The 13,445-nt window shown below is 47.8% G+C and overlaps 2 protein-coding genes across 2 annotated transcripts in view; one reads left to right on the top strand and one right to left on the bottom strand.

Annotated features, from left to right (window-relative positions):
- The window catches only part of LOC139047833 (sushi, von Willebrand factor type A, EGF and pentraxin domain-containing protein 1-like), a 57,562-nt gene extending 50,520 nt beyond the window's left edge, over positions 1-7,042 (bottom strand). Inside the window, exons 1-2 of the mRNA XM_070521968.1 lie at positions 6,709-7,042; positions 1,177-1,390 (exon numbers count right to left, since the gene is read on the bottom strand). Coding sequence (XP_070378069.1) covers positions 1,177-1,390; positions 6,709-6,780 — 286 coding nt within the window. The 5' untranslated portion in view covers positions 6,781-7,042. The remainder of the gene's footprint in view (positions 1-1,176; positions 1,391-6,708) is intronic.
- A 5,514-nt stretch (positions 7,043-12,556) lies between these two features.
- The window catches only part of LOC139047832 (uncharacterized), a 71,748-nt gene continuing 70,859 nt past the window's right edge, over positions 12,557-13,445 (top strand). Inside the window, exon 1 of the mRNA XM_070521967.1 lies at positions 12,557-12,594. Coding sequence (XP_070378068.1) covers positions 12,557-12,594 — 38 coding nt within the window. The remainder of the gene's footprint in view (positions 12,595-13,445) is intronic.

The following is a 13,445-nucleotide window of genomic DNA, read 5'->3' as shown; positions in this document are numbered from 1 at the left end:
TTTCGTTGGTTCAATTATCTGTCGCCTTTCTAACGTGCCTCAAATAAATGAACACTGCTTTTTTTAGTGTAAGGATGCCATTTTATTCTGGGATGGCATTGATAGAAATTTAGAGAAAGACAGAGTAGAAAGACTGTGTGATGATGTACCACCCGTTATGCTTTTACTGAAAGGTCTGCGTGACCGACAGAAAACTCGTATGCAAAACCGAAGTGAAGAAAGAACGATTTCCTGAAAAGCACATTTATCTCAGATCATTATCCATCTAAGGGACACTTACAATCAAAATGAATGTCAGCCAGTTTGGTACACACTTTGAATCAGGTGTTTAACTTGTCCTTTAAAGTTTTTGTTGTTATCAAAGGTGGTGCTTTGTATGACGCTTTCTTTGTAAGCAGTGTTCGTTGACTTGCTGTCGGTTTTGTCCATCTTGTGCTCAGACACGGTGTGGTGCCGTCGTGTCCGCACCTACCGCACGCAGTCCACCTTAAAAGTTATGTACACGTAACCCACGCTAAACGATAAAAACTGCGTAAGAAAGAGAAGCGGCATCACACTCGGTTCAAATCAACCAGAAGCAGGGAACACGTGAGTGATCGCTTGAAGGAGACGGGACATAGAGATGGCCGCAGGGTGAAAAAGCTGGTCTTAAACGCCGTGGTTCTAGGATAGGGTAATGCTTAACAACTTGAGCCTGCCTTATAACAACCCTACACGAAATTTTATGACAAAGCCTTCCTTGAGAGGTACCATCCGTGTTTGGCCGTAAGAAAAAAAGCATTTCAGGGATCCTTGAAGCAAGAACACGACAGTGGTAAGCGCAAAACTTTAATGAAAGTTACTTATCCAGAGAACATCGTAAGCCTCCGTATAATGCTTCTTTCGTTCACCCATGAGCAGTGGCGTAGCTAGGTCGTCTGGCACCCGGGGCCCTTAGCTCTTCTGTCACCCCCCCCCCCACCCGGGTGTAGTCGAGGAAGGCGGGGATATCGACAATTTTTGGGTGTCTTCAGACGTATATGACACCGCCCCCCCCCCTACTTGCCCCGTGCACCCGGGGCCCACGGCCCCCCGGTCCCTCACCCCCCCTGTTGCTACGCCAGTGCCCATGAGCAGGAAAGGCAAGTGACACGAAGAGAGGTAGCAATTCAGAGGCAGAAAAATTGCTCAACTCACCGACTCTGTCGCTGAAGGAGACGATCGCAACGCGTGTGGCATTGGGCATCACTTCAAAGTAGTTGAGGAAGTTGTCGACGAACGTCAGCTCCGTCTCGAAGCCGGCGTGACCCACGCTCCCGGACCGGTCGAGAAGGAACACCAGGTCGGTGCCTGTGGAGTTCATCCTCTCCCACGGGAACCGTGCAGCGTCCGAGTGGCCGGCCGCGTGTTCCTACAAATTTGTTCGATGCGATTGAAGATTTACGGCGCCGGCGGCATTTCGATCGTTATTGGGCGAAGGTGTTGACTGCTTAACCAATTAGGCGCCGACAGAAGAAGTGGCGCAGCTAAAAATGAAACAAACTGTTTCGGCTTGTCTAGAGGGCAGGCTTGCATATGGAAAACAAATTATATTTCACTGGCATCAGTACTTAACATAATATAGAGTGCTCCCAAATGGGAACAATGGCCCTAAGCGTATGTATGCTGGGGTTGCTTTTTTTTTTCTTTCCGCAGGTCAGAAGCAAGGCATGGTACTCCATGCGCGCTTTATCTTCGCTCATGGTAGGCAGCTGAACAGTGGATGTGGAGGGGAACGCCACACATCTGGCACTTCATTCGTGTGTTCTTGGTGCACTGGCGGCACCAGCTCCGCTTTTACAACGGCACCAAATGGCAGCCGCGGCCTTCCTCGCTGTGGAAAACAAGAGTACTCCAAGGGCCAGTCCGTTCTCGGGTGCTCAGCCTATTGGTCAGCACGTCTGCACGATGAGCCTCGTGAACTGAAGCTGTCTAAATGCCGGTTCACTCTCTAGTTCTGTAGACAGCCGCCTCCAGGCTGCAACGCGCAGTGTTGCAAACAGATTGCCCAGCAGTGGCCAATACCACTTTTTACCATGCAGGCAAGGACGATAGTCGCTGATGAACCTGTAAAATAGGTCAAGAATTTACTTTTTCTTGCAGAGCTGCTCCGTGTGGCGGAACCACCCTGTTCACGCAACAACTGCTATGAAGTTCTCACTGCATATCAAAGTACAAAACTAAAAAGGAACTTTCTTTGCTTCCAAATGGATGTTGCTACCAAGTATTAGTAATTTTTTAAAACTTTAGTAACTATGGCTTCAGAACTTAACGGCGTGTTGTGTTCCCATATGGGAATAATGGCGCCAAATGGGACCTTACAACAAATGGGGCCTGACAAATGGGACCTTGTTAGAGGAATTGTGGAGAGGTTAAGTCAAAGTGAATGCCTTCTACCATGCTACCCCGTTCAGAGGGATGGGCAAGAGGAGAAACAGATGGGTGGGAGGGAGTATCTAGAATATAGGCCCCCAAGATGCCAGCCTGAATACTTCGATTTCCGAAGGGCCGGATGGCAGCCTAGAACTTGAGCCTGCGCCTGCTAAATTTCTAAGGGAGCCTTGATAGCTCGTTTTGTTGATGTGTATTAGGTCCGCCCAAGATTCTAGTAATACTTTTTATGGCACTGCGTGTCAGTAATTTAAGTTCAGAAAACTTTAAAAGCAACAAACGAAAAGGCTAAGCTCTTAAGAGCTGGTTACTTCAAAATCTCAAATCTACTACATAAGCAACAGAAAAGACAGAAAGGTAAGCACGGAAAAATAATATACATAAAGGTGGAAGACTCGAAGACAGGTAACAAGCAGCACGAATAGTGGCACTATGTGTGTACCGCCAACAAAAATACAGCCCTGTAGCTAAATCACCCGTCGAACAGCGGGATGACGGGGGGGGGGGGGGGGGGGCATAAGTTCTTTCGTGTACACATATTTGCGTCATCTATATTTGGTGACAAACATCACTACACGAATGACAACGCAGGAGCAACATGACCAAGTTAGGAAAAAGAAAAACTGTATCAGGTAAACAGGCGAATAGTGAGATAGCTCTTCGAGATGTCAGTCTTTGAAACTTCGTTTGACGCACATTGCCTTTTCTATTAGCAGTTTCCTAGAAGCGTGCCTCTAGCTGCACACTGCAATAAACATTCAATGTTCTAAATAAACTAAATGTTCCGGCGGAACACCACTCACAATTACTGCCCATGTTACCGCGATCAGCATTCAAGAAATGCAGGTGCGCATCGTACTGCTGAAGGCACATTTTTTTCTAGTATCTGTAGAGAGAGAAATAACCTTCATTGTTAGACCAGGCTTCTTGAGCCCAAAGTTGGGTGGCCTCCTCAGTCCAGGTAGCCATGGCTCGCTGCCGCAGGGTTAGTTTTTAGGTTACTATTGCTTCGGGACACCTGTTTACGAGTTCGCCCCATCTTCTGCGACACGCGCGCGCTAGAATTTACCACGATTACCATGACGGGATGGCGATTCTTCGACGAGGATAGAATGAAGAAAAACGAATAACGTCAGGGGAACGACGAAGGCTGTACGACGAGAATGGCACGACGACTACGGGATGACAAAGGTATTGTGACTAGGCTTGACGTCAACGGCATGAGGACAGCAGGAGGAGGAGGAGTAGATTTTAATGGAGAGAAAGGAGGAGAGGTCGGCCTGGAGAGCGTGCCTCTAGCCTGCAACTCCTCACTGGGGAATGGGGGAGTGGGAAATACAGGGAAAGGTAGGTGGCGGATGATTATGATATGGTACAATGACATACTATATGCACGTTGTCCAATATGCGGATGCGCTCTGGAGACGCAATACACTAAGAGTAATCTTGTCCGAATGACAACAACTGTATGGCGACGCTGCCATGACGATGACAACGTGATGACGATGGCATGAGGAGCACTGGATGAAGAAGCCGGAATGATGACGATGGAACGACCACAGTGGCCTCACGACGGTGGTAGGACAAGGAATGCACGACGACCGTCTGTAGAATGACAACGGCATGGACACGATGTGACAGCACGAGTGCACGAAGACGATGGCGCGAGGAGGACGTATCGCTGCCGTTCGGCGGGAAAGGTCTTGTTCCCACACTTTCTTTTTGTCATCTCGATGTTTCTTGCACTGGCTGACGGTTACAGGGGTAAGCGACGAAATTTATGGTGACGTACTCCTGTTTTGCTATGTCTTCCATGAAGCATTTGGGCTAAAGAGATTTCCATATGTTCTGGATGCCACTTGCACTATTTGTTGCTTGTGTACCATATTGCTCTAGCTAAGGTACACAAGTGATCGAGTGCATCGCGCTATCTGCTGAAGCTGCCGTGGCTTGCAAGTACTGATTTTGTTGGTTTTAAGCTTTTTCCGTTGCACCACCTAACGTGCGACTCATGTTTCGGATTTGAATGCATGGAATGTATTGGTAGGAAAGACAGAGAGGTCGACCTGAGCTACTGCGCTCTAGTCCACTACTCTGCACTGGGGAAGAGGGAAGGGGAGTGAAAGTAGTGGGATGGATGATGATTTAATTTGTGCGTGGCCTCCCGAATGTCGGACTGGTGCTAGTTGCTCGACACAGAACTGTGAGTGATTATTTTAAGCACGACGTTTTAACCTCGTCGCCTCTGTAGCGGGGCTAAATCATACAGGCAAATTATTTTTTCACAACTTCATTCTTTTCGCCCGAGGATATCTTCGATTTTTTGATTACGTGGGAAATGTTACAGAAGAGAGGCAGCTCAGTGGCAGAATTGATTTTAGCTGTTGCATATAGGGTAGTACTGCTGCTTGATTTTTGCTGAAAGGTTCCGTTCATCTTTTGGAAGTCAATAAAAGTTGAAGGCATATGGCAATCATTTCAATGTGTTGCTAGTTTCTGTTGCGGCATAGGAGTGCCATCTTATCGCCCCTAAATGACATACCCTCCTTGCCGCCAATGCCCATCTAGCTTGGCAATCACTGCGCTGCCTATATATATATATATATATATATATATATATATATATATATATATATATATATATATATATATATATATATTACTAGGAGAATGTCGCAAACACAAGCGCAACCTGTGCAGTCGAAACTCGCGGTTGTATTCACCCGTTCCTTTGGCGACCCCCTTGACGACGATAAGTATGCATTTTCATTAACAATTTCACAAGCTGCCCTAATGTGTCGATTTCCACGTTGCTTATCTGGCGACGTGGGGTATATTACGGTGTAGCAAGATCACTACAATGTGTGTGGTCATCGCGCCTTGTGAAGTCATTTGTAATATAAGTCTGGTCCAACGATGTGTGCTTGTTATTGAGGTACACAAAGAGTAATCCAACAAGGGTAGAATTTTGACAAAAATGAACGATAGAGGCATGGAATAAGTCAACAAAACGAAACGGCTACTCAACACGACATCCACTTCGTGAGTGGGCTTCGTAACTCTTGCATGTGGGGTTCACTTTCCATGTATGCAGATTTGGTTGTCCCCAAACTCCGGTAACATCATGTACATGTCCACTCTCATAGAAGCCCGCGGCTTTCCTGCCGCTCACACCACAGACCAAGCAATCTGGCTCAGTAACAAAGGATGAATTGCAGCCGCGAACTGCAGTCATCCTTGTTGTAAAGGGTTGTCGTCTGCAACAGCTCCCGGGAGTGCTTTCGAATGCTCCCGCTAGGTTAGCTTCAGTGGTGGCTCTATAGGCCACGCACTACACGTGTAATGGTCATCGCAATAAAAAAGCAGCATCGAAAGTGCAGCTCAATACCTTGTAAAGTCTCCGATCACGCAAGAGGGAAGCACTCTAGAAAAGTTCTTTGTTGCATACGTACTGAGTGTCCCAGATCACGCTAGACAAGCTGTCTAGCGAAAACAAAAGCGTAAAAGAACACGCTGCCATATTTAAGTATAAAGCTCGCTGTGTGAAGTGATCAGATGCCTTACAACCGAACATAAGTCACAAGACGATACCTTCTACAAGTGTTTTTAGAATCTGTTTTTCGTTGGACAGCTTGGCTGAAGTTAGGGGTGACACCCTATACATAATGTGGTCGTACGTTGTAATGTGGTCGTAATGTGGTCGTGTGTCAGTAGGCTCAAGGCCTACTACACTGCTTCCGAGTCCGATCTTTAGACTCTCCGGGACGGCGCTTTGGCAGCCGGGGGTAGTTCTACAGAACAATATGTGCGGTCACGAAAAGGCGAGCAGTGTGAAGGCGACGATGACGATTAGAAGCTAGCGCGGGCTGTGGCCTCTTAACCAAGCACAGCGTATTTTCCTATAAATATACTTGTACATAGCTTTTCGTCTGCGTCATCCTACGTAACAATATCAACCTGATCACAGATGGAACAGCACAGCTGCGATATCAAGACGTTAATGAAGAAGTACGATGTGTAAAGACAAAGCACCTAATGTCACCCATGAACCGTCATTGACATTAGCGTACAGCTAATTCATATGCAAAAAAACATATTTCGTGAATGAGTTGGTGTTGTGAAACCGCATTTTTCGTACATTTCTGTTCCATTTCATCAAGAAATTGTATTATTAGAATTACATAGTGCAGAGTGTGAACACACCGCATAACGCTCGTTATATATACCCCGGGGAACGACTACATCTTACGGAATAACTTATGGAAACTGCTCGCGCGTAGACATAAAGCTTACGCCTACCTGAGACCACGTCGGCGTGCAGAAAATTCCGATGGTGAGCCATGCCAGCAAAGTCCGGCAGGAAGATTTCATCGTTCAACTAACTGGAGAAACCTGCCCCGTTCAGCAGAAGGAAGCCGGAACCGAGAGAACTGCGCTGCTTCTGTTGCAGACGCCGTCTTCGTCACCAATCCTTCGTGTACTTATCGCCATCTAGGACGATCTGCGCAAAGACTTCTGTAATGGCACACCAAGTGAGACCCGGTGATATCGGCATGGCTTGCAACAGGGCGGCTGCTGCTGGGGTCTGACTCGTACGATAACGAGCGAGTTGTGGTGAGTCCATAGAGTAACATAGCAGACGACAAGCGTGGGCACTCGAGCTGTTTAGCAGCCTAGCCATAGAGAAAGAAATTCAACAAGAGGGAACACTACGCAAGAACTGGCAAGAGGAAAGACGTCACGCCTAGTTTCAACTCCGTCCGTCAGTTGACGCGAGCATGAGAAAAAAAGAATGCGGAATGAACTTACAACATTTTATTTTATTGTTTTAATTATTTCCCGCTAAAACTAAAAAGTTTTGTGGGTGAATGAACTTATACTTTGCGACTTATTTTCTTGCGTTGCCTAGCAACAAGCTAGCGGCACGCCAGACGCGCGTACATACGTCATGCGCCAGGCATGCCACAGCAGCGAGCGAGGCCGGCTGCGCATGTGAAGCTCGCGTGCCCGGCGACTCGCCTGTTTTGCATAAAGCCCGTTTTTTATCTTGGCTTTCGCCAGGGACGCGCAGCTTCTAGGACGGCTCTTAACACGCCTCCCCCTCCTCTTCCGATTCCCCATTATAGGCCTTCGCGCCATCCCTTAATAAATACATTTTGTCATCATCATCATGCGCCTCGAGTTCTCTTGGGTTCCGTCTCCATTTCGACACGGCGCCGCTGCACTACTGGACTACAGCAAGGTGAGGAATTTCGTTTAACAGTCTGCGACGCACTTCAAGCACATTTAGGCTTACTGCACAAAACAACCTATATAGTGACGCAGTTATCAAAAAACAGCTCTGCCGTCCAAGCCTCGGTAGGTTGAGTTAATTCCTCGTACTGGGAGATGTTTGCGACGCTTTCTATGAGCCCAAGCATTATTATAACTTATTTCGGTAGTTTCTGGGCGCGCTCGCCGCACCGGCCTTTGTGACTATAAGCACCTCGGCCGTGTGACGCAGTTTCGCGTGTACGGAATCTTGCCGGGACAAGTTTTGGCGCTTTCTCTGACCCGAGCCATTATTGCAACTAACGTCGCTACTTCTTGGGGCACCTTTCAAGCACAGTGGCCGCGCTCGGCGCAGTTAGCGAGCGGAAAGCAGCTCGGCTGTGTGCCGCAGTTAGTTTCGCGTGTACTGAGTCTTGCCGGGAGAAGTTCCTGACGCATTCTATGTCCCCAGAAATTATTGTAATTTATTTCGCCACTTTTTTGGATACTTTTGAGGCACGCTTGCCGCGCTGGAGGTTGTGAAGCTGTTAGCAAAAAAGGAAGGCGGTCGTGGCGAATTAGTTTTGCGTGTACTGAATTTTATTGGGACAAGTTTGTGACGCTTTCTATGGTTTCTACCTTATTTATACCGTTTCTACCTTACGACGTTACTACCTTATTTCGGTGCTCACACTTGTCGAAAACACGACGAGCGATTGCCGAGAGTGATAACGCGGGAGTGCGTTGCTTGCGCTGGCAGGACGCGTAAAAGAAAACGCCGAGGAGCTCAAGAACTTGACATTTGTCTTCTGAGCTACTGAAAGCGGGCTTTGCAGTCACGAATTTCTCTTGAGTGCGACTAGAAGGCATTCTGCGAGTGTGTAACGTGGTCCGGCTAAGAGCCTGTGTTGTAGCCACCTCTGTGCACTTGGCGTACCATCGCGTTGACTGAGGCCAAGTTGTTTTGGAAACGCTCAATCACCCGTGTATTTGTACTCTTAAAGTGCAGAAAATAATGCCCGGGAAGGGCAGATATGCTTGAAAATCGGATGTTTGCTCCAGGTTTTATGGCATTGTTTGGGAGTATATTTGCAACGAAAGTTATGTTAAGTGAATTTATCTGTAATGCCGCTCATTCACCACTTACGCACGTTTCTCCTCTATACGCAATATTCCTGTTAGGTAAATCTACGAAAATAATACATGCTTGTAATTTACTTTTTTTCAGCTCATGCCATCCGGTGGAGCTTGGTACAGCTACGGCTGCTGCTTACCTGGTGCCACAACTTTGGATGAACGCACAAGAAGCCCAGAACGAGCATTTATATAGAGCAAGATAAACATTTCATCATTTCAGAAGACGTCTTGCGTTTTCTTTATGAAATTGCGCGTGACACAGATTCGGTGGAGGCTTGTAAAGATCGCTCGCAATCATTTTTACTAAATAAAACGATTCCGCGCCAAGGCCACGCGTGGTTCAGCAGTAGAAGGAAAAAAAAATGTCGCGCCGATCAGCGGAGCCGGCGTGGCGTGTACCAACTGGCGTTCAATACGCGCGCGCCCAAAATCGAAAACGGCAGATGTTAATATCATCCGCTTGGTTCGCTACAGTCAATTCCGCCGCTGGGCTCTATGAGAGTGTCCGCTCTTGTTGACATTTCTTTCTCTATAGCCGAGCTACGGAGCTTCGCCGATTCCGCTAGGTGGGAGAGCACACCAATAAAAATGCGTCTGTCGCTGCGGCTAGCATCTATCTATCTATCTATCTATCTATCTATCTATCTATCTATCTATCTATCTATCTATCTATCTATCTATCTATCTATCTATCTATCTATCTATCTATCTATCTATCTATCTATCTATCTATCTATCTATCTATCTATCTATCTATCTATCTATCTATCTATCTATCTATCTAGCTAGCTAGCTAGCTGGTTAGCTATCTATCTATCTATAACACGAACTGTTTTTTGGGCGAACCAGTGTCCAGCAAAACAATTCACAGTCATCACAGTGATAGCGGCCACCACCACACTCGTCGGTCTTGGAAATCTGATGTGTGGATTTGACGTGCCGGCAATTTTTACTTGGCTCATTTAAGGCTTCGCTGGTGCTCGCACTAGTTCCATAATGTACAACACTGTTGGCGTCACGCACGCGCTCTGATTACAAAAAGTTTCGGCGAGAAAACGCCACATGCAATCGCCTACATTAATCGAAAATGTTACGTTAAATGCAGGCGCGTCCTGCACTGAGCGAGAACGTTTAACAGTTGTTAGCCGGGAAAAAACGCGGTCACCGGCAAAAGATGAAAGCGAACAGTACATGCCCAAGACTAAGCATCAGGAAGCGAACGTTCTTTGATGGTGCTGGGGTAGGCGTGGCGAAAGAGTCACGTGCGATTCTTTCGTTCGGTAAGTGTTCACACTCGGGCTTCTAACAGAAATGCAACCTTTTTCTGAGCCCTAGTGCGCTCACTGAGGCTGTCTGCAGGCTATCGGCCATTCCGATTTCAGGAATAAACAAGCCTAACGAAGAAAAACGGCTCTATAGCTCAGCTTTCGCATCAGCGTTGTTAATTTAATTTTTATGCGAAGCATACTAGCCACACAACCACGCTATTCCTTGCTGCGCCGCGCGTGGCCTCGTAGCTACCATATGACGTCATAACAGCTGCAAAAGCGGAGGCTCAACTCATGCGCTCGCTTGCGGCCGCGTAGCTACATAGCCGGGTCTCAGCTCGTGCGGTCGCCTGCATGAGTTGTTTCTTCTTCTAGCCGAACCAAATATAGCCAAGCAACAGCAGTTCACCAGGCTAAACAGTGGTTCAACAACTAAAATAAAAGCTAGTACGCTTCGCATCCTGGGCTTAACCTTAGCTAAGCCACAGCCATCTTTTTTTTCTGTGTACAATGTCAGCACAAGAAACAGTGACCGCCAGCCTGACGTGCTATAAGCATGCACACGTATATGGGCGTTCGCCAAAGGCTGCCAGTGGAGCCAGTTAACGGTTCTCAGACTGCGATATGTGACTACACGGGCGTGTCCGTTAAAACGGATCGTTGAACTCAGCAAATGTTGCGTTCCCCTTACGCGCAAAACGAGAAACGGCTGCCAAAATCGGCAGTTGAAGCTCGTACAGCGTCTCGTGTTGGCGGTTTCTTTCATACTTTTTTTTTCGTTGTTAATGTACCAATCGTAAAAGAAAATAAGTGTTGTGGCACTTGAATGCATACTATTGAACGCGGACAACAATTTCGTCTTCCTGATGTAGCCGTAAGTTCTGAGTGCGGGACGAAAGCGCATCGACCATGTCTGCGCGAGACAACTAAGCACTAAAACTGCGGCTAGCAGTTGACGTGGTAAACTTTTCGCCAAACGACGTTATATTTTCACTGCCACCCGCCAAGAAATTTCCGCTACAATCGCAGACACATTATTTCCTGTTCCCCACTATCGTGTGCCTTATTTCGAAGGTTATTACTGTGGGGATACTCGACTATCACGCCTCCCCTGATGTTTTCCCCGAATGGCTCTCCCGTCTCCTGTAATCCGGCTTCCCTGCGTGGCTAAGCGGTGGCGGCGGCGGCGCTCGGTGCCATTGCAGCACATTACGAAAGATGGCGCGAGTTTCGCGCTGCTATCGCCACCTAACGGTGGGGTTAATCAGGCGAGACAGGGAGCAGGCTCTTTCCTTTTGGCTCGGAGTCCTTGGCTCGGTGCTAGGTCGTCTCTCGAGGCCTAGGAGCAGGAAACCTAATGAACACGACTGTTTGAAGGCGCCACCGTTCGCCTGACCGTACACGTGAATGACGAAGCGTTGGTGTCCAGCTTGGGGCAAACATATTCGCTCGATATTCAGTCGCGCTGATTCGGACTTCTTAGATTTGTCGTGCACCAATCGGCATGTTCTATAGATAGCAATTCCGCTAGAAGGCATTGTGTTTTTAAGCGTGCAATAAAAGCGCCTTTAACCGTTTGCACTGCTGCGCTGTCGCTCCTTTGTCCCAAGAGCACATGTGTAGACCCCACATTACCTAGATGTACTGAACCGTGCCCGTGGAATGATCATTCCTCCAGGGATCGAAACCTCTTTTTTTTTTCCTTTAGGTTACATTCTGCAACTCTTCCTGTCAAAACTTGGTTAGGAAAGAGGGGTTGTTTCATTCTATGGTCAACAAACTGTTGTTTGTGGCCACATGCTGAAACCATTGATCACTGTTTTGTAGATTGTAGGTAGCCTAGGTAGCCGTGTTCTCCTGAGATATTCGCCAAAAGCACTTTTAAAAAATTTAGATATGACATCATGAATAAACTATTTCCCGCATTTTAAAGATTCGTGTGGTTCCTCATACTTCATGTCCATGGTACTTTGCCTACATAGCCTTTGGCGCAGAAGAATGTGTGACAGGCACAGTGAACCACCGTGAAGCACTGGGTTGCTTTTTTTTTCGGAATTTGCTGTCTGCGTTCGTACTGTGTATGCTGCACGAGAAATAGCGCCAGACTTGTTACCTTAATTGGACGCTTGCACGTGCTTGCCTTAAATTCGGATGCGTTTTGAGCTACCTTAACTTTCTGTAGGGGTTCGTTTTTCCTTGTTTCGCTGAAGTTTCTACTCCCATGTGTTAAAGAATAAGAATTCAGGCGTGGCGTAGTCGCAAAGTGTATGGCTAATTTTTCTACGTCAGTAAATCGAATCGCGGTGCTGCTTTTTATTGCATGAAAAGTATCTCTCTTGCTTTTTTCATTTCAAGAAATATCTGCGGTAGCCAGTCAACGGGCTTTTCTCCCGCTGGAGCTGATATTCGCATCAATACCGAGCGCCCTCTGGTATCCGCCACCAGTCCAGCGCTCCAGCATCCAGCGCACGACACTGGCTCCATAATCCGACATGGCACGGGACACTGGATACAGGGTTCACAGGGATGTGTAAGCATTTCTATGGCAACCCAACGAGAAAATTATCCGTCACGTAAGACAATGAATGTCTCATACTCCCTGCGCCCCCTTATGGCTCATACCCTCATAGGGCTGAGGCTACAAGTTGCTGCTCTATTGGTTAGGAAATCTTTGATATAACCGTAGGTCTTGCGGCCACACCCCGTCTTGCGCAGGTTCTCGAGCACGCTGGCGTGGGACACGTTGTCAAAGGCCCCTTTGAGGTCCAAAGCCAGTATACCCCGGGGCGCGTGCCTCGTTGCTTTTTTAATCACCAATTCGTGTAATTGGATCAAGACGTCTTGGGTGCTCAGGTGCTGGCGGAATCCATACATGGTCGCCGGCATCTGATTTGTCTCGTCCAGGTGTGCTTGAAGTCTTCTGAGAACCGTGCGTTCCATGACCTTGCCCACACAGGACGTAAGCGAGATGGGGCGCATGTTCTCGATGGTCAGAGGTTTGCCGGGTTTAGGTATGAACCGTACCTCGGCCTCTTTCCATTCTGCGGGCAACTTCGAGCTTTCCCAGGTTCTGTTGATGTGACCCAGGAGCCCACGTGCCGCCGCATCAGTCATGTTATTGAGCAGCTTGTATGTAATGGCGTCCATTCCTGGTGCGCTCGCCTTATTACTCTCGTCTATCCGGATAGGAAATGAACGGTCAGAGCCTGTGGAGCTCGGAGACAGGGGTACCCCACAGGGGTCTGTCCTGTCGCCTCTGCTTTTCAACCTAGCACTCCTGCCCCTGCCCGAACTACTCAATCAGATCGAGGGCGTGGACCACGCGTTCTATGCCGACGATATAACGGTGTGGACGAACCGCGCGGGTTCCGATGCCTGGGC

This window comes from Dermacentor albipictus, chromosome 7, assembly GCF_038994185.2.
Source record: "Dermacentor albipictus isolate Rhodes 1998 colony chromosome 7, USDA_Dalb.pri_finalv2, whole genome shotgun sequence".
Classification (NCBI taxonomy): domain Eukaryota; kingdom Metazoa; phylum Arthropoda; class Arachnida; order Ixodida; family Ixodidae; genus Dermacentor; species Dermacentor albipictus.
The sequence above is the reverse complement of the archived record's forward strand: the minus strand, read 5'-3'. Positions and strand labels throughout refer to the sequence as shown.